The following is a 27,904-nucleotide window of genomic DNA, read 5'->3' as shown; positions in this document are numbered from 1 at the left end:
CGGCGAAACACGGATTCCGCCTTGCCACATATTGGACTTCCGTGTACCTAGGAAAAAAAAGACATTGTTTAAAAGGCATGCAAGAACAGCAATATTCACAGCAATAAGACCTACCTGAAAGACTCAACACGGGCTGGCATCAGTGAAGCAACTCGATCGCCATTGCCCACCAAGCTCAACGCGCCCCTGCCAAGACAGCAGGACGGAGAACCCGCCAACATCTAAAATAAGGTGAGGTGAAGTCCAGAAGGGTCGCAGACCTACAGGGAGGTGGGAGGCTGTTTGCCCTGGTTGCCCAGTCCTGAACATAGCTTACCTGTATTCCAGGCAAAACTCTTCCGCTGGTCGCATCTGGGCATCGTAAGGAGGGACATCTGAACCCCAACTGCTGGATGGCGCCCCCGTGGAACCAGGTGAGCGTAACATTTCCTTGCCACAAAGATTACACAGCACTGACAAACTTTTGACCAAAACACACCCTTCATCACAAAGGAGCGGCACACCAAATTATCAACACAGGTTCTGGCAAACAACCATGTGATATGAGCACAGACTAAGCAAGTAACCTACCAGAACAATTTAATGAGGAACTTGTCCCTCCAAAGGAGACCTCATAAATCCCTGACAATCCAGTTCCCATCACCTAAATATGATAATTTATAGATTTAAATAGCACGTCATAAGTTCTCCCCGCCCCCATATTTTATGTTCTGAAATGCCACTCTTTCCCATTCATGGTACTCAGCCCTTCGTCCTAACCCTTCACCCAGGTGATAAACTCAGTTGACCTATACTGTTGTTGCCAAGGAAAAGTTTGCTGTGCTTGAGCAAACCTCCTAACTGGATAAGACAAGCCCAGGGCAGCAAACATCAAAATAAGACCCAGAGTTGGAGAATAAGATGCAATGCAACATGCTCAATGCTAGTTCCATGTGAATGCAGAACCAAGATCTAAAGAGCCTCGTCAAAGGAGGCACCAACATTCTTTTCATCATAGAAACCTGGCTTTACAATGATTACAAGGTGGTGTCAAGGGAAACCATCCCATATAATTTCAAACTTCTCAAGGTGAACAGAGTAAATAAGAGGTAGAGGAGGTGTGGCCATATCAGCCAAGGAGAACACCTCTATCTCAACAGCACTGTTGTAGAAATCGAAGACTGTGACTTACTCCTCATCCCCCTTATTCTCAACCATCAAACAAACACATTGTTCCTGCTCATAAAGGGACCTTTCTACAATCCAACCTTCACAGAAAGTCTTGGACACTGTAGCCAAACTTGTGGAGTCACACCAGCACCTAACCTTTCTTGGCGATTTTCAATATCTGGTTTGATTAATAAAATGAAACCTCTCCTAGTACTACCTGGTCAACTTTCAGATTAAGTGATCGAGGGAGCAGCACATTCTGCAGGGCATATCCTTGATGCATTTTTCTTTGAAGGTCTGTCCACTATACCGCCCTCCCATCCATGTTCTAAGAGGTAACCTCCATGTGGTACCATTTTGTTATCCATGCACCAGTTTCCAGTCTTTTGTGTTCCTAAGGACATGCCACCATGCCCAGGAGAATCTGGAAAAGTCTCAATCTAAATTAACCTGGAATACTAATAAAGGACACCAAACCAGACCCCTTGTCCCTGGAGCAAAATACAGACACTCTAGAAATGGATATCAGAAGTACTCGACATATTTATACCTTTTCAAAGTCATTGCACTTCCAAAAAGACTGTAGTTAGGTGGTGCACCTCCGGCTATGAACCCTGAAGAAAACCAGAACAAACTTGGAGTAATAATTACCACCAGCAAGATGGCCGGGGATCTGGCACTCCAAAGAATCAATATCAAAGGTTAAAATACACTTCAGATTGCAACTTGCACGGTTTATAGTGAAAATGTCGACTGCAAAAATGTTGAAAAAAATAATGTAGAAAAAAAATCACATTTTTTTTAATGGGGGGTTCACCCCCCAACCCATTCGGATTTTTTTTTCGACATTATTTTTTTTTACATTTTTGCATTCGACTTTTTATTTTCGATAACTGGATACCAACTTGCACAGTGAAAGAATGTTCAAAATCAAGCCAATGAGAAACCTTACCTCCTACAGCTGAGCATGCACACTCTCCTACAAACTGTTATCACCAACCACTTCCAAAATAAAGTAAAAACAATCCAGCACAATAAAACAACAGATTGATGGAAACCACAATCTTCGTAATGAGGACCCACTTGCAAGTAGATTGCTCAACCAATTTAAACAAATCACGGAAGGAGACTTTAATAATCCAGTGAAACAGTAGAAAACAGGATGCCCAGCAGATCCACGCCCCTTATACATCTGCAAAGACATCTTCACTGAAGAAATCCCAGTGCTCTTTTCACAAACTGATGTGTTTGTCACTGGAAATAGAAATTGTATTGATCGTTTGATACCTCCTAGATTAAACCACTTTTCAAATACTTAAAATCCGTTTGACCCCAATATATATATATATATATATACTGGGGTCAATATTTGACCTGTCATTTGGGAGTTCTTAGTGCTAATCTGGCCCAAATTTGTAATTTGGTGTTTTTGTGAACCTATTGTTTTTCTAAATAACTTAGTTTATGCAGGTGAGGTTATGTTTGGATTGGTATTCATGTAACAACTCTAAGGCAGAACATTTCAAATCTGTAGCTAACAAAAATGACTATATTAATAATAATTGAATATATGGATAAATATACATTTTTAAACCTATATTTATATTTGATCTTCCATTTTGTGCAGATTTGGAATGCGTTCGAATTCTGCAACCTAGACAGTGCTGAAGTTTTATAGATTTTTACTACATAAATGGGGGCATTAGAAGGATCATTGTCTTTGCTTACTAGCTGTTTTGAACATGTTGGTGGAATTAATTCGAAAGATCATAGGTGATATTTATGTTGTAGAAAAGGATGATAATCCGCTCTTCTAATAGATACATACATGTGTGTTAGGTTAAAAAGTTTATTCTAGCTGATAAATGTATTTATACCCATTAGCAGGCCTAAGATTCTTTCGAACTTCATGGTATATTCATCCACATTTTGGATTCTTGTTTTAATTTATTTTTATTTGTTTTGTTCAAAGGCTTTACAAAAAGGCATCTCACATAACTAATACATTAAAATCACATGAATTACAATCAAGATTCATAAGTACAACTCAGTTGATTTTGGTTTTTGCATATAAATGATCCATAATTCAATTCTTTTGTAATTTGATCGACAAATGTATTGCAGTTATACATTAATTATGGGTAAAAAACAAGTAAGAGCAATTATTAGTGCTTAGTTTTCACCCCACATGAGACGTAACCAAAAACATTTCTAGAAAATTCAGATAGACCTAAATTATCTAGCCCACAAATCCCAAGCCTGGTGGATTCAAGGTAGGGACAGCTAGTTACAGGTGTTTCAATGTTTCCAAAGAATCGGAACCATTGTACATTCAACAGCACAAGTTGTTCTCTTGAAACTTTGGTGTGGTACAATATTGTGTGCGCTCTCTAGTTGCAAAATGATTACATTTAAAGCGCATGTACAGTGATTGTGTGTGATTGCATGGAAAATGCGAGAGATGTGGACTCAAATGTTTTCTTTTGTGGGTAAAATGTGCATACTGTTTATGAAGCTTATAGCCACTTAACAATTTGATGGCTATAAACCAGTCATAGTTAAACATTTCTTTTCACACTACCTGGACGAGTATTAAGTTCTTCTTCCGTTGCATCCATATCGGACAACATGGATTGCATTCTTAGCCTAAACTTCAAAACTGACTTCGATGTGTTTTCCTCTAACATTTTATTTATAAATCTCAGATAAAGAATTGACTGGAGGATTTAAAATCTTAGAGTAGTTGAGTAGGAGTCTCCAGAGCAGTCGAGATGATAGGGATACTTATCCCAACTCGTGCCTGATGATGGCATTTGACAACACACATGAAAACTCAAGCACTTCTTTCCACAAGTGACCTTGCAAACCATTCATATAATTCCCCAAGTCTAGAAGACACATGTCTAACCCATGTAGCAGAATGGGTTCTACTTTAGAGGCATAGTACTTTAAGACCGGTAGCATTGAAAACATGCAGAGCTTTCTGTAAATACAATTCACCTGTGACACCGAAAGTCGTACCTTACAGACAAGTGATTCTTTCCACATTTTGACAGAAGCTGAATTACACAAATTATAACCCAGATAATGTAAGTTAGTTACTTTTTCAATTGGTTCTGTACTCCAGGCCCAGGTTATAATTTTTACCCGGTTGAATCTTGAAAATACCACGATTTTAGATTTTTTTTGCATTAGCCTGTAGGTTATTAACTTGAGCATAGTGCATAAATAGATTAGGTTTAGCTTGCAGTCCAATAGGTGTACTGTCAAAAAAGATCAGGTCATCAGTGAATGCCAACCAGTGGAGTCACAAGGAACCCAGTTTCACAGGTGTTATTTTTTTCTCCCTTTTCAGATTTCATCCAAATCGGACAAATAGAGATTGGATAATGTTGCGGCCATATTGCACCCCTGCTTCACTTCCTTATATGTTCTGAATGGACGAGTTACCGCTCCCTCTTGATTAATACGAATTTGATACATGGTATCCTGATAACATCTTTGGATTATACCTTTTTTAAAGAAACGCAATGGCAAATTTCAGCTATCCGTTTCTTGACAACACAAAGCTTCCATAATCCATTTGAAGGGTGCATTAACTATTCAGTTTCCACATTCAAACACAACACACAAACCAAACACTCCCCACACATGGCTTCTTAACACTCCTCTCACTGGATGGCCAACAGAACACTAAACCTCTACAACCAACTTGAACACCACAGTCCCAGCCATTGGATCCTAGCACCATGGAAAATTGAGGGCTAATTTCTGGATGCATTTGCTCCAATAATAATGCAGGGCTTGGGGTACTTCCGGCCTGCATGCATCTACATAAGAGCAAAGTGGTTGGGGTGAGGGTATTGAAGTTGGGGGCATGGAAGTATGGAGTGGGTATTGTAAGTGATTTTAATCCAGCACTTCAACTAAATCAATGCCTAGTATGGGATGCCCAATGGAAACCCTTATTTATATATTATTATGTCAAAAGTTATTTTAATTCTGGATGATGTACCCTTTTATAACGCCTCTCTTTGAATTACCCCGGTCTCACTGAACCAAGAAATAGGTTTGTTTTGCAAATTAACAGATTTATTTGAAGAATTGAACAATATATATATCACACTTTTATGAATGTGGATAATATCTGAATATCACACTTATGAATATGAACAATGATCAGCAATGGGTAATATGACAATATCAACAATCTCTTTAATCAATTAGGAGTAGGAATAGGAAGAATAATGTAGCAGAGAATAACTTTGTGTGGTTCAAGGAAATGTAATGATAGGAAAGAATGCAACACAGAAGAAACTTGATATGAATTCAACCAAAGACAATATAATCACTCCTCCCCCCTGTTGTTACTCACTCCCCCCAATATGCAATATGAAGAGATGAATGAGGGCACACAGGTATCAGGAAGAACAATCAACAATTGCAGTTTCAATCCCGATTCCTCCAGCAAGCTTAGAGAGAACAGGAATGATTTTAAAACGGGTCAATTGCTTTTAAATGTAATATGAATTGGATGGGAAAAATGCTAAAATGATTTTAATTCGCTAAATGAGATTGAGAACAAGTGAGAGTTGCTTTGGATAAGTTCAGGGAAACACTAGCAATGATTGTTGAATGGTTAGCAGATGGAAAACGAAATTCAGAAGTTGAAAACAAGAATTAGCTGTTTTACATGAAATGAAATTGAGCCAAATGCGAAATCGCGATTACGGAAAAAGTATAAGGAATTGAAATGTGTGTTGGGTTCTTTAGAAAGCTTAGGACATTTAAATTTAATTTCTAGGACGTACGGTTCAAAAGTTACAGAGGTTTTAGTCGAGGTAGATTTTTCTCAAGAGTCAAGATTTCAAAATGAAAGATGCGCTGTTGAAGATTTGGAACAAGGATTTCTTAACACTAAAGAGTCTTTGGAGCCGCAAACTATACGACAGCCCAGCCACCTATCCAGAGGCGCCTGCGGATGGTTTCTGTCTGCACAAGATGATTGCCTTTCTCCAGAAAATATATATTAGCGCCAAGATGATTATCGCTATAATGATCAAGAATTATGTGGAGGAGAGTAGAATTTAGGATAGAAAAAAGAGATTCAATAATGCAGTTATGGATAGGTTGGAATGGCTGGATTGGGTTACTTAATACTAAGAGGTTGGTTATGGACAGTTCAACAATAAATACTTACAGCTATGGCTTTGGAATGGAATGGGCCTGTCAAAGATCTGGTCAAGGGTTTGGACTTCACTCGCCACCGGACAGGCTTCAGGGCACCTGGACACTGCTCTCAGCAAGGCACTCTGGTCTGCGCGGCCTCTGGACCGGGTCTGACGGGTTCTGGGTTACAGCTCTGCTGGATTGATCTGGATCTTGGGTTCTAGCACGTTTCTTGGCCAGTGGCAGCGACAGCTCAGCCAGGCTGTTGGATCAGTCATGTTAGGCCCCGTGGAAGTTTAGGGCTTAAATCAGGTTTGCAAGATTTTTGAAGGCCTGCTGAAAAGGGTTCAGCTTTTTTGGATTAGGCCTCTGCTTCAGGGTTCTAGAGTCTGGATCTGGAGTCTGGATCTTCCTGCAGGGTGCTTCGCCAGTGGATCAGTTGATGAGGGAAAAAGTGTGTGTGGGTCCTCAACAGTCCCTATTTGTCCATTTTCCAAAGTGGGTGGGGAGGCTGATTGTCTATGCCCAACACTCTAAGGATCTGATAGGTCAGAGAATTCCCTGTCCCCTGATTTGAGAAGGGAACAGTGTGTCATCGTGTGTCAGAGTGATGCTGACATTTACAATCTAGGGAAGAACCTCCCCTTTGCTTTTACCCAGAAAATCTATTTTTTCCCAAAAACATATTTTTAATAGGCACAACTTGTTAATAATACATAATTACTTGACAGATTAATTAAGGCACGTCTCTGTTCAAGTCCCGTCTTCATAAGAGTTTTGGTTCATAAATGACAGATTTTTCGCGCTTTTGGTTGGTTACACATTTTCGGATCTGTACATTTTTTTACATATACATGCACATACCATCTGGTCATACTTCTGTAATGTTTCATGTTCCTAGCATAATCACAATAGCTACAATATTAACATTTTTCATGATTCAGTCTCAAGACATCGCACAGATTCCAGATTAGTTTTAAACTGTGAGCGAATTTTTCATTTTTAATAATCTCTAAGTTTGATATTTTTGTCAGTTCCGTACAATTTGTTATAAGTCTTTTCCTTAAACATATATTTACTGCAGTTTCAATCCACATTTCCAATCTGGCCCGCCCCCAAGATCTTGGCTGAGTCAGAGTCACATGGTTTGTCTTCCTGCCAGAGCAGTTGTCAGTTACACCCGAATTAGCATTTCCATTCAGCTCAAGGACTCCATTGTCTCCACTCAGAGCAACATGCCAGAGTGCCCCTCCCATTTCCTTTCACACTAGCCTGCCAGTTTCTTAGCAGAGAGCCGGGGGAAGGACTCTTTTGTTGGGTAGAAGGTGTGGAATGTGTTTGAAGCTCAGTGTGGGAAACCTTAACTTTTAAACACAATGTCTGAAATTGTCTTGGCCTAAAATATAACTTAAATTTTTAACAAATACCTCAACCAATTTCTTACTTCAAGCCTTTTTAGAATATAGTTTTGAATTGTATCCACCTCTTAGGCTTCTTATAGCAAGTATTTCTTTGGCATAGTTTGAGTTCAATGTACAACTTTACACATGACAGGTTTTAAAATTGCCAGCTTCTGACAGAGGTGAGTAACGGTATTACACCCATTTTTGACAGATTTCTTACCAGCAACCATCTTCAAAAGTGGACTTTGTTCTGATAACATATACTCCTGCTGACATCATATTTATGTGGATTCTTGAAGTAGAATGATGTTCACTACCCAACAAGGAGGTTGGATCTTTTTGGGTAGTTTGTGAGCCATGATTTTTGCAAATTTGACAGCCAGGGAAAAACAGATTTTTAAAACCGCTCTGTTTCTTTTGCAATGATTTTACTCTGTGGGCAGCCAAATAATGGGTTTTGGCAGTAGTCTCCTGTGTTACCACTGACATAGGCAAAAGTGGATGGCGGCCTATTTTTCAGATTTTTACTGCGCACTGGTGATTTTTAGCGAGCAGCATACTTTCCGGCGGCCATTCTGATGTTTCTGCTGCAAGCAATGCACAGTAATGTTGCAGGGCCTGGACTAGTAGGTTAAAACATCCCACAGTATCCCCATAAAAGCAGGTGTTGCAGCCACTCCCAAGTTTCCCAGCAAAAGCTCTGCCATTTAGGGAAGATAGTATCCCAACTGAAGTTCAACATGAAAGGCCAGTAACTTAAAAGAAATGCACTTTCTTGTGAAAAGGGGAATTAGCAGTGTGTGATGTTGGAAGTCCCACTGGTCCTACCGTGGATTATCTACACTCAATGTCAAGGTTCAATTTGGACGGTAATTCGAATTAGTCGGCTGAAAAGATTAGGACGGTCACTTTTAATCAGTGTGCATCGTAACTGGACAAGAGTTCATACATTTGTATAGGTATTTTTACGCATTCTGCGTAGGAATGGTTTACATTTGATGGTAAATGAGTTATTTTTGGTGCTGAGGCCCTGTTCACAAATGCATGGCCGCTGCACATACTGAATGTTGCCCTAAGATTTTTGGGGAGCACAGGCCAAACTGAGCATTCTGTCGTTTGCATGGCGCCTACCCCAAACCAAGAAGGTCATCCCCATTGCCTGTGCACAGGTTTCATTTTAGTCACGGTTAATCAGGCTCTGTGGAAAGAATGGCTCCCGGTAGGTGTAGGGCACTATCTTGCCTTCCAAATGCCTGTTGAGTTTAGGAGCTACGTCGTCCGAATTAACCAGGAGTGCCATGACTGCGCTTTTACTGAGTGCCCAGTACACCTGCTAGTGTCCTGTGCCATTTCGAAGAACTGTTGTTTTACATATGATGGCTCTGGTTTTATGTAGTGGGAAGCACGAGCACAATGTGCACCTGGCACAATTGTGTTCTGCTGCAGCAAACACACACTGGGCCTATTTTGATCCCGCCATGGTACTCCATCTAGTTTCGTTACTCTGATTGCAAGACCAGGTATGTCTTGGTGCATTCCATTTGTGCAATACTCGCAAACACAAAAGCAAAGGTCGGTACTGTGGGCCATATTCACAATCATTTGCATTGTAGCAAACCAAAGGATGCCTGTAAGCCTCTGCTTTGCCCTGACTCCCTTATACTGGATTCGCAATTCCGGAGGTGCTTGAGGCTTCTCTGGTCTCGCCTCCCATGTGAATAACAAAATGTGTTCCAGCGGGTTTCTGGAATGCTGCAGTCATCTCCTTAGTTTACCCAGTTTTAGGGTTTGTAATTATAAGGCACAGTTTCAGATCTCAGATGCTCACGGACGACACCTGATTTTACTTTAGTGCAAATCTTTGATTGACGCCATTTTGTTCCCTTTTGGATTGTCAAAATCTAAGAATTTAGCTAAACATACAATGTCCTGCTACTACATAAGTTAACAGCCAACCACCATGAATTCAAAGTGTAGAAGGAACAGCTTAAGAGGACTACCCCCACATGGGGATAACGGAAATCTGGTTTACATAGTGGAGTACAATAAAATAAATAGGTGAAACCACCCAACTGTAGGAGACTCTTAATCCAATCATATTTTGTTTGCAAACACTTGTGTAAAGGTGCTTTATCATATTATATCATAGCATGGGAAATCTGAGAGTTGGGCGTTTTGTGTTTTTATGATACAGGTTCTATTCTTATTTCTCGTGCATTTAGTGCAGTTTTTCCCCTCTCTGCTTTTGGGTCTAGAGGTGTATATGTGTATCCTGCGACTACTGGAAGGCAGGAGAGTATTCGAAGAGGAGTCCTTTGGAGAAAGGTTAAACCCTGCAGAGTCATCCAGCCACATTGCTGCAGCCTCCTGTGGCTCCTGTGGCTTAGGAGCCATATTTCAGTGTATTCTTTTATGACCCACACATACGTGGATGAAGGGAACCTTTCCCTGCCTGAAACGGGTGTGCTGGCAGTTGAATCGGAAATGCAGTGCCTTTCAGATGGCTTTAACCCCGATGGTGGCACTTAAACTGCTTTGTGGTACGTATTCTCGTCTGTGGAAAGGGGTGCTTTTTTGAAGCGTAAACATGGAGGGCTGCCTCCTTGGAAGCCTAACAAAAGGTTTGGTTTTATTGTGTGCATACTGCAGATTTGCACTAAGTGCCAAGGAGGAGTATGCTCGTCCCTTTTGCATGGACTTGCATAATGCCTACCACTTAAGGGGTTAACGTACAGTGATGGTAAAAGCCATAGCTGGGCTTCACACGCCCCATGTATTCGCCAAAAGGGTGCTAAGGGCCCCTGTTAGGACAGTTTTTCTGAAGTCCAGTTAAGGGCCTAGTAAAACCATTCAACTGAGGCAGTACAAGACTCCACTCTTCGTATAAGACTGTACCACCTGAGTACATGGTAGCGTAGGCAGAGCAGCCAGGCTTATCTTAGGAGGGAGAGAGGGCAGTAGATACAGTACAAGTGAAAATTGTAATACAAATGATCCAAAGAAACACTGAAACACTATGTATTATAAAAATAAAGGATTTATTTAAATACAAGTAGGCCCAGATAAATCTAGGGGTTAAGTAAATACTGAAACATTATATGAAATCACAATATAAAACACAACACTATACTTGAAAGTACACAGACCCAAGTATAGACCTTATTTGGAACACCTAACAGTAGTTCTAGGGAAGTCAAAACCTTGTTATACACATTTAGTATAGGCCAAGCCTATTCTTTGGGAGAAGAAGACCAATGGTTACTTTTAGATTACTTTTGGTAATACAAGGACAGTAGGCCCTTCCAGTTGTACAGTGACTCTTGGAACAAATCACATAAACAGTCAACTGGACAATATACTTTTGGTGAATAGTGAAACACTTATTCTAGGTGCAGTAAAAACCTATAACTACTTTTGTCATAACACACAGTTATACCAGGTGAGCAAAACCTAATGGATGTAATATACAATTACAGATGCTTTGGAAATCAGGGAACCCCAGATTGAGGTAAGCAATAACTCTTGTAACTTGTTTTGGATGGCACACAGCTAACACAAGGTAAGTAAAACCCACTTACTTTAACTTCACAATGAAGGGGAAAGTAATACCCAATGTCACACTTTACTGAATAGATATTCTAGGTAGGCAACAACCTAATGTAGACTTATTAACGACAGCTAGCAGCAAGTCAGGGGAAGCAAGACCCAGTTGGGGGACACTCATACAGTTATCCTAACAGGACTAACCTGGTGATACCAACAGTTGGAGGACACTCATACAATTACCCTTCAGGAATAATCTGGTGAAACCAACACATTACTTTTGTAAAGAGGCACAACCTAATCACAGGAGAGTAAAATACCTTCACATCTACTTTCTTTTAGACTGGCAAAACAGTGGCTAAGGAAGGAAAGATGTTAACCATACTTTTAAGAATAGTGCATCACACATCCAAGATCAGTAAGAACTTTTGTAACTGTTCACTCTTAGAATTACAGTTACCAACCAACTCTTTACAAGTAAGTAAAAACACTTGATTTCTTTTCTAGGCAGAAGTCCCAATCCCTTCAAAGTCTTTTCCCTTAGAGCATGAGTGTTTTCAGTGGCAGAAGGGGGGGTCACTAGGACTAGTGACCAACTGGCAGTGTTAGAATAAGTTCTTTAGTAGCAAAAGTCAGAGTTTCCTTAGGACAACTGGGCAAACAAGTGAGTACTTTACTTCTAGGGTTAGAAGGGGGTCCAGGGGCTTCACAGAAGGCGCCCCAGCAGGATTCTAGCAGTGGGACTGGGTGTACTGGACGAGGGACCTCCCAATCACAGAAAACACCCCAGGACTACACAGAAATCCCAACAGGCTTAAGGTAAGTATATACCCAAGCCAACACAGTACCTCAGCAATGAAGAAGAGATTGCAGCAGGAGAACTTCAGGGGCTGCAGCCAAATACCCGGTCACTGGATTCCTTGTCCTGGAGACTGAACACAAGACCTCAGAAGGGACTTTGCAGCAGGGATCGATGAAGAAGGCTCTAGGCAAGATTTCTCTCGCGGCTGAATGCGGTTCTGCGGGTTTGGCGCCTTTTCAAGGAGCACAGAAGAAGACAGAAAATCGCGGTTGAATTCTCGTCGTTTAAAAGGTCCAGCACTCTTGTGAGGGGACTTTTTGGACTCGATTCGTGTCTCTGGAGATACACCAGGATGCCCACGAAGTTTCAGCAAGATTCGGAATTCGGAGAACCGTGCACCGCACAGTGGCAGGAGGTCCCAGGGTATTGGGGTATTGCAAGAACGCAAGGTCGCAGCAACCCGTGGGATGGCTCAAAATGCAGGTCGTCTTGAGTCTAGTGCAGTGGTATTCAAACTGTGGGTCGCGACCCCCTAGGGGTCCGCGGGTGCATCCCAGGGGGGCCCTGAGAGCTCAGCATGAAAAAAGATTTTTTTTTTTTTTTTTTTTTTTTTTTTTTTTAGATTGGAAGAAATGGGCAGGGGTGGCCCACATGGGCGGGCTGAAGCATGAAACTGTCTCAGGCAACAATGAAAAAGTGGCCCACAGTTGTAAATGGATATTCATTCCTTTAGTCACAGACTGGGCCTCATTACTACTATGGCGGACCAGTAACAACGGTGCTGGTAAGCTACCGGCACCGTTGCTACCGTTCCGCCATAGTAAGAGTTGTGCTCGTGGGTGCTTGACAGCCCCCGCCAGGTCTGACCTCAGCTCGTCGGATGCACCGGCACCGTTATTAACGGTGCCGGTGCATCCGAGCTCCCCCTTCCCATTTGAGCCATATGGGGCTCAAATGGGAATGGGGATCTACCGGCACCTTCGAAAGGGCAATTATCATGTCCGCCTAACTCGGCATGACCTAGTAATTGCCCATTCGCGGGTGCCAGACCCGGATGCAACTCCAGTGGCAGCCGTGCCGGTTTTACCGGCACAGCTACCGCCAGAGTAGTTATGAAGCCCACTGTTTCAATAGTACCCAAAGGGGTGCTTTGTGTTAAAATGTAAGTAAATTGTGATATATTCAGCAACAATGGTCAACATTACTAACTGCATAGTGGCCCCTCACCCATTATGGAGGAGCTAAGGAGCCAGCCCAGTGAAACAGTGAGCACTCCCTCAGCTGCTTTATCCAGCTAATGGAGTGCTCCTGGGCTGGCTGAACTGTCAAAGGGAAACACTGTTTCCCTTTGACAGTTCAGTTTAGTTCCCCAGCCGCACATGCTCACTGAGCCATGCAAGTGCTGGGGCGTTTTGCTTCGCCAGCATTGCATAGCTCATTGGAAATGCTGGCTGGGGCACTGCATGTCTGTATGTCCGAGGGGGAGCTCCTGCGCCTCCTCGCACATACGGACAGAGCAGCTGGAGCAGCACCCACACACAGGCCAATGCAGAAGGTACGTTTATGTTCATTGTTTTTATTTAAACATGTGTATGGATGCGTTATGAGTGAGTGTATGGTGATGGATGCTCATGTGAATGATAGAGTGATAGATTGCTGTATGAATGTGCAGCGCCTTGCATATACACATAATCATGTTCATTGTGTTAGGACCAGTGGGGCCCAGGGGACAGGGATGGTATCTTTTTACCGGACATCTATCATTCAAAACCCTCTGCCTTGTCCACAAGGCTTTCTGGGGCCTCGGTCCAAAATACCTTCAGCTATTCCTCCGCAAATACCTCCCCTCTCGAGCTCTTCACTCCTCTACCTCCAACTCCCTCAGGGTCAGTCGTTTATCAAAGAAACGAGGTGGGGGTAGATCTCCGTCTTCGGCTGGGGCCTCCCTCTGGAACAGCGCCCTGCCACTCTAAAACTTGAGGAGAACCATCTTTCTTCCTGCACTTATCAGACCTACCCTGTCTGCTGCCTTAAACGTAGCACTTGCAAATTGCTGGCTGCACTACCACTGTTTGTTGCCTTTATTATTTATTTATTGTTATTTATCTGTTTCTCCTCTGCTTCGCACTTTCCACTTCTCCCCCCTTCCATGCACTTTTCCCCTCACACTTGCGCGTTCTCAATGTCACTGGGCCTAGTAAGATCGCTGTTTTATTCTCCTCTGTTCCCCTCCCTTGCCTTGTCACGCTCTGAAACACTTGTGTACGAGCGCGATAGAAATAAAATATCAATGCCTGCCCCCTGGACTCCCAGCAACAATTGCAAACTGTTTGGCTATTTACCCATTTTTTGTTAAAAGTATGCTCTACAATGCAACATTTTAACCTATTATTTTAAAAAAAATTCACAGGGGGAAACCCCCCCCGAAACTCCCCTTAATGCCCCTCCACTTAAAAAAGATTCACCAGCCGCCACTGGCCCTCAGACTGTGTTGGGAACGGGATGGGGGAACCGAGGGACTATGGTGGGAGCACAATGGGCGGGAACCATGGGATAGTGATGGGAGCAGAGTGGGGAGAGCCCTGGGTGTGTGATGGGGTGGGGAGAGACCAGCGACTGGGTAGGAGTGGGATGAGGGAGCCCAGCGACTTTGATGGGAGCAGGTGACGGCGCGCAATATATACTGTCCATTTGGCATTTCTGGGGGGTCCCGACCTGCCCAAATTTTGCTCAGGGGGGCCCTGGCCAAAAAAGTTTGAAGACCACTGGTCTAGTGGGTCTCACTAGGCTCTGGGTTCGGGTCGTCGTTTTCGGAGACCCCAGGTCGATCGGAAGGAAGGGCTGCAGCAGGCTCCGGTTACAAAGCAGGCTCTCCGGCCGCTGGAAATCATTCCCGCCGCTTTTCCTTCGTCATCCTCTTCGGTTTTCGATTCCAGTGGTCGACATGACTTCAGCTTCCAGGTTTCCAGTATTTATCAGGAGCTGCAACACAACCTCTGCATTCTCTCCCCGCATTTTACAAGAAAGGGGCGTTTGGCTGTCCAATCAGGACAGCCAACCCCCCACTGGGATTTGGCCCAGTTGAAGGAAGACCTAAGACAAAGGAGGGGGAAGTTTGGGACCACTCCTCCACTTCCTGTGCTTACAGACTGACTGGAGCCTGGGCGGGGTGTCCAGGGGACTCCCGCCGAAGACAAAACTCAAACAAAGGATTTTCCCGCCCTGGATGTCAGGGGAAGGAACAAGAAACGACAAGAAACACTAAAATGGCAGAAAAAGAAGACGGGGGCCATTTTGGTAAAAATGAGCACCCTTAGGTGCCTTTACTGCAGCTGTGATTACAGCACGCGGTAAAGGTGCACCAAATTAGTAAAAGGTATCACTGCCACCAGTCATTAAAGGTAAGCTTGTCACTGTAACATAATTGTTACAGTTTAAATGTGAAAGGGGATACATTGTATCTCCCCAGCACTCCACATAAGGTGGGGTGTGCTGGTTTCACAGAAGTAAATGTAAAAGGGATCCAAAGATCCTTTCTACCCTTGGGAACTGTAGTTCACTCAAGGTTAGCACAAGAAAGTTAAATGGGGAGCCCCTAGGGCAACCCAGCAACAACAGGCACTTATTGCCAATAAGTTGTTAGACATGATAACTTTAAAAAGACACTATGGAGAGTCTTAAAAATGACACCCATAAAAAGAGTTAAAGACAGGTGAGTGTGGAAAAAGGTTCCCACTCACTGAGGTATTAATGGAAAATATCTCACTAGAAAAGCAAAAAGTTCTGGAGTTGAACCAGGCAAGGAAGATTTACCAGCCCTGTGGAAATCTTACCCAACAGCCCCTTTCCCTGACATGTCATAGCTCACTGGGAAAGGGCCATTAGCATTCCAAAGCCCCTCATTGTGTGTATTTTCCATAGTAAATGCCTGCATCAGACAAGCCTGAAACAGTAAAATGCAGGCACATTTTATTCAGAAGAAACAATTTTGTGATCTCTGGACAAGTAGGGCAATACACAGAGATGTCTGGTTGTCTTGTGCAGGTAAGACATTTTCATATATCAGGGTGTTGCAATTGTTTACAAACTCCTTGATTTCGGGAATAAGGGGCGTTTCAAATTAATTTTGAAAACAAGGAAAGGGGGTATTTTTGAAAAATGAGGATGAGCATGGATACAACGCTAAACTGACAGTGCTTTAACTCCACAGAGAATCTCTGATCAATGCACACACAAATGAAAACCTTGGCATCTTGGAACACAGATTCCCATTCCCACCCATTTTCCTTCCAGCCACACCTCCTTTGGCTCAATTTCTACTGTGTGGTGAATTTGTCCGTTATTTTTACTTCCAAAATGGCGGCTGTGATCTGTTAATGTTATTTTAAAGTTATTTCACTTGATTGATGCTTTTAAACATATTTACAGCATCTGTTAAACTGTTAAATATTTTGATATATTTGGTTTGCAAAGGTTTTGTTAAAGATACCTGTTTTTTTAAATGGCTTTGGAATTCTCTGTATATTGATTTGTGGGTGGCGTTTCCAGTTTCCTGTGCAGATAATGATGTCAGGAAGATACCATTGGTTCTGCAGTCTGTGTTTCTGTACTGAAGGCAGCCCTTTTATTTCAGCAATCGATCACTCTTGCCATGCTGTGATCGACAAAGGAATTCCTATCCTCGATCACAGCAACTGAGGACTCGATCTATAAAAAGGAAATATTTATCAAATGTAATTTTATAATCATTGGTGCTGTGCTCGAGTGCGTCCCAGTTGCAGGTAGGTTTTGCTGTATTACCCTGTGATGCCTCTGCAATTGTCCTGAATCAACGCATGTTTAACTCTAATATTCGGCGCCTTCAGCACTTCCCTTCCCCGACTCTCTCCCCTTCATTTGCCTTCCTTCTGTTCCCCGCTCCCGCTTCCCAACTTCCTGAAAGGCTTCCCATTTCATACACACAGCAAGCTCTTCCATCTCTGTGCTGTGCTCGTGTGCAGCACTCAGTCTTAAACTGTTACATTTAGTAAGAGGCAGTAAATGGTGAACTATTTCAGTTTACTTACTCTTTAATAATGCAATTTCTCTACACTTACGCAGAGACCATATTGCCCCTCCGAGTCCTTGGCATGTTCGCTTTGCTCATGCTTGTTTTTTTTAATTCCTTTCCCCTAGTTATTTGACTGCCACAAAGCACCTGCTGAGTAAAGTGGGGGGACGTTGTCCCGGATGCTCCCTCTATGGCCCCCAATGGGAACACCGCGTACGTCCCCACTTTTCCTTGCAGAACCGCCTTTATTCCTCCTTCGAAACCCGTTCTAGAAACCTCGCATGAAATCCGCAGGGCTCAGAGAGAGCGGAGTCTAGCCCCACAGTAGCGCCGTGATTCTCACACTGCCCGTTATCCTGTGATCAGAGCAAGCCACCAATAATTATGGTGGAAGCTCTCTAAGAGCATACATTAGATTATCGCAGCTCCAGCACACAAGTCAGACCCCATCCCGCCCACGCAAGAAGCATTTCCCACCTCGATGCACCCTAATGAATGACTCTTACTTAAATGTAATAAAGGGCGCTTTATAAAACATACATGTCTGTGGGTGGCAGCTCATGATTTAGATCCTTGAAGGGACAGTAGAATAATGGCAGGCGGGGTTTTCAGTGACGGCGCAGGGCCTTTCAATGGGCCTTGAGTCTCTTGGTGGACCCCCGGCTGTTGCCTCCACGTTGGTAGTCTTCTCACAAAGTAAACTACCTCTTTGATTCAGTGCACTAAATGTGTGCTTTGTGCACACGCACGTCAAATGCTGTTTTATCATCTAGTTGCCCATTCCACATACAATATAATGTCTAATTTGAAAAGTATTCCGACGGCCACTGCTTGCTCGGGGTATTTGACCATTACTTTACCTAAAAGTGTGCCTTTTTATTCAAATGATGGCCAGTGAGTACTTGTCATTGCTCGCAAAAATAGTGGTGAGCTCTAAAGGATTTAGCTTAACTGCGATAACATTTCAGAGTCAGAGGATCCCAATACCGCAGGGACACGGATCGTGTGGCCTTCTAAGTGGCAACTTTATGTTAACCAGGCAGCGTGCACCTTAAAGCAATGTTGATGCCCAATGCGTATATACGTCTCACTTTAAAACACTGCAGAAAACAATATCATAATGGCGAGATACTGCCCAAGATTGCTTTGTTCAATAGTTTGAGCTTTACTATATTGTTCTGGGATTGGAGTTTCGCATTGTTCATATTTTAACTGTCCATATTATGACAATTTACAAAAGTATGGGAGGCCTCTTTAGTGAGAACGAGCATGGTTCAAATAACCTGTTCCGTGGAATGTACTCTACTCGGGAGGGTCTACACCACGTGTTTCGATCACTGTACCCTTCATATATTATGACACTAAGGGGATATTTATGGCAAACCAAAAAAATATACACAAGTGTCCAACCCACACAAGAACATGCCATAACCTATAATTTAAAAACAGATTACATCACCATGTAGGAAAATACATAACTGCTCCCAAAGGCTTGAGACATGCCCTCGGGAGCTCACTAAAAGACGCATTGGTAATGCCAACAGTTTGGGCTTTTGTGTAAGCATGGTAAAGGCACTTGCCAGGCACAGCCATAGTGGTATTAATCAGCCATCGGCGCTAGCAGGTGCAAAATGGTTTGAGTACTGGGGCATCTAATAGCAGTGCCTGGCAAATGCCTAAAACAGTTGGCTTTGCCAATGCTTGTTTTTAAGGGCTTTTGGTGTGCGTGGTCTACGCAGTGCTGTTTTCCCTTTAACAAAAAACCATTAGCAACACCATTTGGATGCCCTGGGTACCAAAGGCTATAACCACTGAGACAATCGGGCCTTTAACTTGCTTTTGAGCCTGTTACTGGCTGGTAAGCCCCCTGCCTCGGGGTTAATTGCTCAAGTAATGGATCACGCACAGTTTCAGAATTCTTCACTCATTTCTCATGACCTCATTCGAAGGGGGCTGGGGTGTGAAAATGGCTTTCCCTCTGGTGGTTTACTTCCTTGCACCAACTTTGGGAGGTCATACTGATGCACATTTGTGCAGCACCTAAAATGGCTTTGTGATAGGTACCGAGTATTGGTCTTCTGTGGATGAACTGAATGGTTGGCCCTTAACATTCCTCTCTCAGCTGTTAACCTTACAGATTTTGGAGGCTCTGCGCTACTACAGCTAGACATTGAAGGGCCTTTCTTAGCTGATATGGTTGATCGAAGAGTGGAAGAATACATTTTAGTTCAAATTGAACAAACTGAAGATGCAGGAACCAGGAGGAGACGCCAATCCCAGGTAAATATGGCTAAACAGACACACTTTCTTCAGTTTCTGATGTATTTGATAACTCTACTGCTGAAGACCTAGCAATGTGAATATCTAGAGAGATTAAATGGCTACCACATTTCATCCAAGGGGCAACCAGAGTCAGAAAGACATGAACATACTTGAATGAAGAACTATGACACAAGATTTTGAGTTTTCAAAACTAGTTTTTATTTGGCTTTATGACTTTTTTCCCAATGATCAATTTGGCTAAATTGAAGTTAAAATAATTTGGTAATGAACCTGGCGCCACCCAATTATCGCCATCCATTTCCCACATTTTTTAAGATGTAACATTTTGAGACGATGGAGGAAGTAGCACTGGTACATTTATCTGTGTTTAAAAAAACATACAGTAAACTTCAGCCAGACGCACAGCAAAACGACAGATGTATCTAGGAATTGCTTTTTAAAAACTATTTCATAGCCGGTAAGAACATTTCACTGCCTGTTCAACACATGCATTTACTTGATAAATCCATCATTGTGATGCTGTTTAATGTTACGTAGCCTGTATAACATTGCACACTATTTAGCAGATGGTCAGAGTATTAAACCTTTATTAAGAATCAACCCTTTGCCATTACAATTGCCTAATCACCATTAACTAGATGACTTTTAGACCATTCTACTGGAAATGATAGTCGTAATAAGGGCTGCTGTCCAAAAAATAAATGCAATTTTGCACTTGTATTTTGGATTGAAAGAAGTATACATCAAAGTAGCAGGAAACTATTTTACAATTGGAATTTTTCCAAAAGGTGCCAAAGCTAGGCCTTTTCTGATGCCTGCTGAAGAAGGGAGTGGACAGTGCTTCTACTCTGCAAATTTAGGAGTTGAATATTTGGCAATCAAATGTTTTTTGGGTGAGACCTCCCCATTCTGGCTTGCTACTTAAGAGTCTGAATTCAGTGTTCATATGCCAAAACCTGGGCAACCAGCTCACTGATCCTATATTGGTGTAGAATGTTTCTCTTCCATCAAAGAAGGCCAACCTAACCAATTAAAAAGGTTATTACTCGTTTAAGAGAGTCTGTTAGCATTTCCTTCCCACTCTCCCCCTCCCTTCCTTATCTATGTCTTAGCTCTTGCACTATCTGAAATGTCGTCAGGCTGAGTACGATAGTTAATTTCACACCCTTACTGTTCATGGCCTGTAAGAATGTCATTGTATTTTCCCTTGTTCCCTTACCTTGCCTTGAAGCACTTTGAAACGCATTGTGTATAGGTGCTATATAAATAAACTATGATGATATATCATAAATCACAGGGGACTTCCCCTTCATCTCTAACAAAAGCATTTTTCATTAATTGCAATATTTGCCACGACACACACAAAAAACAAGGAAGTGTTGCTAAATTGAATAATCAACAAAGCGTTTATTAATGGGATGCATCCGTGCCAATTATGATCCTTTTCCTGCATTAACTCTGCTGCTGTGGGCACCCTCAAAGATGGCTGCCCCTGCCTAGGGCAGTGGAGCCATCCTTTGTCTCAGCATGCCCCCTCTGCAATTGGCTGCCTTACCTCTATTTCAACCAATCGGGGGGACAGGCAGGCAGAAGCCAGCCCCAACACCAAAGGCCCTCTGTGCCTGTCCATGCTGAGGAGGGCCCCCCTTAAGCTATGCCTCAGCCTCCTGACTAGATCTGTGGACATCTACGCTCCCTGTCTTTCTCGAAGTGAGTGATTCTGTACTCATTCATTACCACCTCCAACAATCCTACTGAACTTAACAACACTGCATCTCTACTTTGCCTTCTCTGCCACTACCAGTCGTCATCCCATATCACTACATTCAGGCTGTGTGCACCTGTTAAATTTGTTCAACTCACTTGCATTGGATCTGTGCCTCTTTTAGAAAATGTGATTGTTGGTGGTGTGTAACGGTTACATAGATGCACCTCTAATCTCTTGATACTCTATTCCTTTCTGGATTGCATCTATGCCTTTGTGACAACTTCCACAAGCCCGCTTGGTGAGTTTAGCTAGAACTGCGCTGTGCAGCCACTCTTCTTTCATTCCTCAACTATCATTTTGCTGCTACTATGGCTCTTTCCATCCCTCCTATTTTCTCTAACTGCTACACTATCTCCGTTCCCCCTCTCTCACGAAGTCTGGTAGGAAAAAGCACAAAAAAGACATCTTGAGTGCAAACCCTGGACTTCCCAACGTAGAAAATTATGTCAGTGCTTCTTCCAGAGAGGTTTTCACTGATATCCTCTTCTCTGTCCCTCTCCAGATCTATTGACCCCATCTCATCGCCACGCTCTCCTTCCACATCCTTTACCAGTAACGGTGGCACAAATTGTGAAGTTCTTTTGGCCGGCTTTGCAGCCTCACATTGCTTCGTTAATGTCTATTACACAGGCACTATCCTGGTTCAGGGTCCACAACCCAACCTCCTTCTCTTTGACCGGATCCTGCCTTCTCTCATTAACTTCCTTCCTTCTCCTGCATCTCCCCTATAACTCTCTCCCTCCTCTGACTGTTGTACCACGCCACTGTACACCACCTGAGAAAACTTTCAAAGGAGACCTCCTCCATCTTGCGACACTCAATACCTGCTCAGCCAACAAACACTGCACGGACATCTGCCTCCTTCTTGAAAACATTGACCACGACATTCTCGCTCTTACCAAGACATGGTTCAATGCCAACTCAGTCACTGCTTTTGACTCCCTCCTCCATCTCCAAGTGTCAGTCTCACCGCACTGACGGTGGGGGTTGATTTAATCTTCCCTGAGTGGGTTCCTGCTTCCATCTTACCCACCCAGCTCTACTCTTCCTTTGAAAGCCTAGTTTGCAAGTTGGTCATCTCTCCCATCTCCACCCTGACCATTGCTACCATCTACTTTCCTCCCAGTGGCAACACTCTGTTCCTCTCTGAATGGGCTGATTACTGCTCTTCCTTACTGCCATCCACCTCTAACCGCCTCCTCTTAGGTGATTTCAAAATCCAACTGTACTCCCCTGGCCCTGCATCCACTCTCTTCACTGACCTCAGCACTTCTTTTCTTCTCCATTCTCCCTTCTGGGCCAACCCACTCATCTGGACACACTCTGGATGCCCCCATACAGTCTGACCTCTTTCTCTTCCCCTCCACTAGTCACTAGGCACATGTATCTCCTGGTCAGACCATTCTCTCCTCTCCTCCCACCTGGGTCCCTTTGGTTCTCTGACCACCTCCCAAAATTCCCCGCCATCTTCATTCACCAACATCCACCCGATGAAATGAGTGTCAGATACTGCCTTCGCTTCCACCTTCATTCCCCCTCAACCCCCTACCTCTGATACTATCTCTGACTCTGCTCTCAGCAACCTCCACCTTTTCATCACCAATACCCTTGACATTCTTGCCCCAGTTATGACGATCCACCTGAAACCTGCCTCTAAGCCTAACACCTGGTACGACTCCAAACATGTGGCCCTGAAATGAAGCAGAATGGAAGAGGCAAACTTCAGGCTCATCCTTTGACAAACTGGCCTGCCGCTGCGTTCAAAGGGAATGCATACTCCATCTGCACCAAGAAAAGAGCCAACATTCAGGCATTGGTCTCCGGGTGCACCCAACAATACATCTCAACTTTTCAAGATCCGCAGGGTACTAGCCAACCTGTACGCAGTCTCCTCCTCCCCTTCTCCTTCACAGGCCCTCTGCAACGCACTGGCCACACACTTCGCACCAAAACTCAGGACATCCTGAACACCATTGCTAGCCTACCTCAGATCCCTTCCCTCACCCCCTTGCCTCCTGTGGTCCTTCACCCTCCTCCTCCTTCCTCCTTCTCCTCTTTCTCCCCTGTCACACCAGAAGAAGTTACCAGAGTTGTCCACTTCATGAAGGTCTCTTCCTTCTAAACAGGTTTCCCCTTGCTCATCCAGAACCATCAAGGGTAACATTGGCTCCCTTGCCCTCGCGGATTTCTGCAATTACTGTTTTGACACTGGATCTTTTCCCCTCCTCCCTTAAGCACTCCCTTGTGCACCCACTCCTGAAAAAGCCTTCAACAGACCTACCTGCCGTGCCAACTACTGCCCTATTTCCATCACCCTCTTCCTGGGGAAGTTGTTGGTTAAATTGGCATTGCCCCAACTGAACGAACACACCAACCTTTTTGATGACCATCAATCAGGATTACGAGCATCCGGAGGCATGGAAACTGCTCTTCTGAACACCAGTGAAGAACTGCTTTCATCTCTGGACTCCAACTCCCCTGCTGTCCTCATTCTTCTCGATCTATCCTTTGCCTTTGACACAGTCAACCATTCCATCCTCATACAAAGGCTCCACAATCCCCTTGCTATCTTGGAATGGTCACTTGACTGGCTGACATCCTTCCTTACTGACCGCTCTTCCCAGGTCATCTTGGGCACCTTCTCCTCTCCTACTTCCTTCTCCACCTGTGGTGTTCCCCATGGTTCTATCCTCTCCCCTAGGCTGTTTACCATCTACCTTGCTCTGCTTGCACGCCTTATCTACTCCTTCTCTAACGTCCACTGTTATGCAGACGACACACAGCTCTTTTTCAAATTTCCTGCTGACTCTCTTGCACCCTCCATCATCCCTGACTGCCTTTCTGCCATCCAGTCCTGGTGCACCGCCAACAATCTCTGCCTCGATGCCTGTAAAGGTGTGATCCTTCCAATTGGGACCCCTGCTCCGTCCTTCCCTTCGCTCTGGCCTTCCTCCTTGGACTTTACCCCTACTCCTTCTTTTGAAGCCAGAAACCCTGGAGTCATCTTTGACTCCTCTGTCTCCTTCCTCCCTCACACTCAGGACATTGCCAAGGAGTCCCACTTTCAGTTCTTCCTCCTCAAAGGAATCTTCCCTTTCTCACTCTACCCCAGAGGCTCAATGTTACCTGAGCCCTGGTTCTCTCTAGGCTTGACTATTGTAATAGCCTCCTCCTGAATCTACATTATTCCACTCTACGACCCCTCAAGCCAATCCAGAATAAGGCAGCAAGACTTCTCCTTGGCCTTAAACCAAGGGACTGCACCTCTTCTGCATTTTTCATTTTTTTTTCTTTTTTTTTTTTTTTTACAAAAAAGAAAAAATGTATTTACATGTAGTACATTACTATGATCAGGAAGGCGAACAGCAGCTAACAGGCATGCAATAGTCCATGAAAACTACTTAAAAAAAACCCACCAGGGACTAGTCTGGAAAATTAAAGAAACCATGGCGGTGTTTATTAGACAGTTTGGTCGTCTGGCATTTCTTTTCTTACAATCAACAATAACCCCATAATCTCCCTCAGCTGTCAAGTCCACTCCCAGATATGGATACCTACCAACATACTGGGAGTCTGTCTGTAAGCTGACCCTGGCTATCTTACTACCGGATACTGCCATCATGTGTGTCTTGCTCATGTTAATGACTAAGTCATTCTGGTTTGCATACTCAGTCAATATTTTACATTTATTTTGTACTCCCTTTATTGTGTGGTCGAGCAAGACAAGGTCATTGGCGTACAATAAACTGGCTATATGTCGAGAGCCAATCTTAACTGGGCATCTATCCCCAGCCGATAGTCTTAAAGGCAAATCCGCCAAATAAAGACAAAATAGCAGAGGGGCCATAACACATCCTTGTCTGACTCCCTATTGACCATAATAGGGGTCATCATGGATCCCAGGTTATTCAACTACAATTGTACACTGTTCCCTGAATGCAATTGGATAAGTATCGCCAGCCACCATTCAGGACAACCCGATGTGTGCAGCTTCTGCCATAACCGAGCCTGATTCACTGTATCAAATGCTGCCCAGAAATCCACCCATATCTGGTATAATGCAGGGTTCCCCTTTTTTGGCAGCCTTACCGATAAGTGTATCCAAATATTGTGTGGTCACTGACCATGGGTGGAAGCCAGTTTGTGTGAAATCCAGTGTGTTATTTTCATCCGTCCAGCCCTGTAAGGCGTGCAACACAAACGTACTAAACAGTTTACCCGTTACATCCAACAGTGACAATAATCTGTAATTCTCTGGGCTTTCTCCATCACCCTTTTTATATATTGGCAATAGAGTGGACCTTAACCAAGTTATGCAAACTGCTTTTTCTTTGCACACCTTTTCAAATAGTATTTTCAACACCAGTGCCTATGCACTGGGATCGACTTTCAGTATGGCATTGGATAACCCATTGCGCCCCGGGCTCATTAACCCTTTAATTTTATAATGGCAGTGTAAATGTCATCCACACGTGGGGCTAGTAGCCATCTCCTCTAATGTCTTAATTCCAAATTTCCACCTACTGTGCTCACAAAATTATACTTAATGTACTCATTTGCACTCGGGTATAGGATTTATCGCAGAGCCTCTAGTATCTTCCTTAGCCTTGGAAAGCATTTGCCATACAGTTCTAGTTTTTCTACTGCAAAGCACCAAGAACCTCTGTTGCCACTACCCGTTAAGGGCTATGTACCTTCTTCTTCTCAACCAACAGTTGCACTCTCTTTTTATTCTTCTAATTTTAGCCTCCATGAGAGGGTTAGGGTAATCCTCACCTCTGACTTTTCTCATCTGTCTATGCATCAGCCTTTTAGCATCTCGTATTTCGATGTCGAAGGCCTTGGAGTGTTTGCCTTCATGCATGGCCAGCTGGCTTTGTCTGACCATCCCTGTATCACTATCCAGTTGCTCCAGCCATATACTAATGCGGCTCACACTCTGCCCCTCCCATAATTCCACCTTAGGTGTAATAAGTTGGTTGATGTATCTCGATACCTTGCATAGCTTTTGAGGCGTCCAACATATTTTGTTTTTCCCATGGTTGACCTCTAAGTCGCACACTCCCCCCCTCGCTCCACCCTGGCCAGTAGATTGGATAGTGAGTATAAGCATATGATGGTTGCTATACTTCTGGATTCCAGCGATTGCACTCTTTCAGAACAGGCATTGGTACCAGAAAAGTAGTCTAGTGTAGAAACTTTCTCATGGACCACGTACACTGACCCGGACAATTGTCCAGGGTACGTCCATTGTACATCAGCATATCCCTCTCCTTCAGCATGTCAATCCAAGCCTTCCCTTTTTTATCCCTCTAGGGTTTTTCATTACACTAACTGGCTTGACACATCTAGTTGGGGCTAGTTTCCTTGTCACTAGACCCTGCATTTAAACCTCCCCTAGCAGTACAAATTCAGGGTCCCCAGAAAGAACATATTTTGGCAATTTGACCTAAAAACATTTGATCTTTTGACCAAATTGACCTCCATTGTTAAGGATGCGGGGACACCCCTGCAAGCATCTTTTGACCTACTTACATGTACATCAGGAGCAGGGGACACCCCCGCAACCCCAGCACCTCATGTTCAGGTAACTAGGTATTAACCTATTTGGCCTAAAACAAAAAGGTAAATTTGGACCAGATGCAAAAAAAGGTCAATTTGGACCACTCAGAAAAGGTCAATTTGGTCAAAAGGTCAAAAGGTCAAACAGGCCAATACCTCATGGATCTCATCCAAGTTTTCAATGTCCGGCGATACATAGATATTCATTAACAGTACCGCTGTTTGTTCACACACCCCATTCACCACTGCCTCAATGGCCAGTCTGTTCTTTGTGCTCATGATCAATTTTACACTAGTCAAAGGGACCCCTTGCTTGATGCCCACAATTGGGCCTCCAGATGGCTGACATCTAGGGCCCCTTGTCGAAGTTTGCTGAAATAGAGTAAATCCCTCCATGTGGATCTCATCTGTAAGGCAGATTTCTTGTAGTGGATAACATGAAATTCATTGAGTAGAGGAAGGGAGCCCTTTGGGTCCATGAGATGTCATCTGGTGTTCCAACTAACTATTCTTAAGCTTCACTTAGTTTCAGCCATTTGCCGCATTAATAACTTCCTGAACCATTCCCATCCCATAGCATCTTCTAGTACGGCCTCTTTACCCGCCACTACAACCTTTGGGACGGCTGACTCAGATAAATTCTTCATGACCACCCGTGGGGCTAGTACAGCATTGGACAGTCAACCACATATCCCACATTCAAGATAGACTTTTGCTAACTCTGTATCAACGAGAATACCTCCGCTGTGACACAATGAACTCTCACAAAATTACCTCTGACTTTTACAGGTTCAACAAAACTAAAATCAATTGATAACTCTCAATGCAGCTATACTTTTACAAACTTTGAGCAAATCTGTCCTGTTAGTACGAGTACCTGTAAATGTCAATGGACCTCTACCCAAAGTAAAAATATTTGGTTAATTCACTCGGGGAGTAGGTGCAGGTTGTGAACACGACAGGGGCCGTGATGGACCCATTGCATCCAAACTGTTAAACATCACATCCCAATAAGTCGTGTTCCGCAAGCAGACAAGTCAGTTCACCCCTTGCCACTGCTGCAGTTGGCACTGCCATTCCCACATCTTTGTTTGTCTTGCGGGTCATCAACCAAAAGCCAACTGCTCAGCGTGCCAGGTGGCTTCTGCCCAACATCCCGTCTCTTGATGGCATTG

General features: G+C 43.6%; 1 protein-coding gene across 2 annotated transcripts in view; it reads left to right on the top strand.

Annotated features, from left to right (window-relative positions):
• OCA2 (OCA2 melanosomal transmembrane protein) overlaps positions 1-27,904 on the top strand; it is a 1,377,074-nt gene that overhangs the window by 509,362 nt on the left and 839,808 nt on the right. For both annotated transcript variants that reach the window (XM_069636602.1, XM_069636601.1), the window contains one exon: positions 19,239-19,396. In XM_069636602.1, the coding sequence (XP_069492703.1) occupies positions 19,239-19,396 (158 nt within the window). The remainder of the gene's footprint in view (positions 1-19,238; positions 19,397-27,904) is intronic.

The sequence above is a fragment of the Ambystoma mexicanum genome, chromosome 7p (assembly GCF_040938575.1).
Source record: "Ambystoma mexicanum isolate Mex_15411 chromosome 7p, UKY_AmexF1_1, whole genome shotgun sequence".
Taxonomy (NCBI): Eukaryota; Metazoa; Chordata; class Amphibia; order Caudata; family Ambystomatidae; genus Ambystoma; species Ambystoma mexicanum.
Note: the sequence above shows the minus strand (reverse complement) of the source record. Positions and strands in the feature narration are given on the sequence as shown.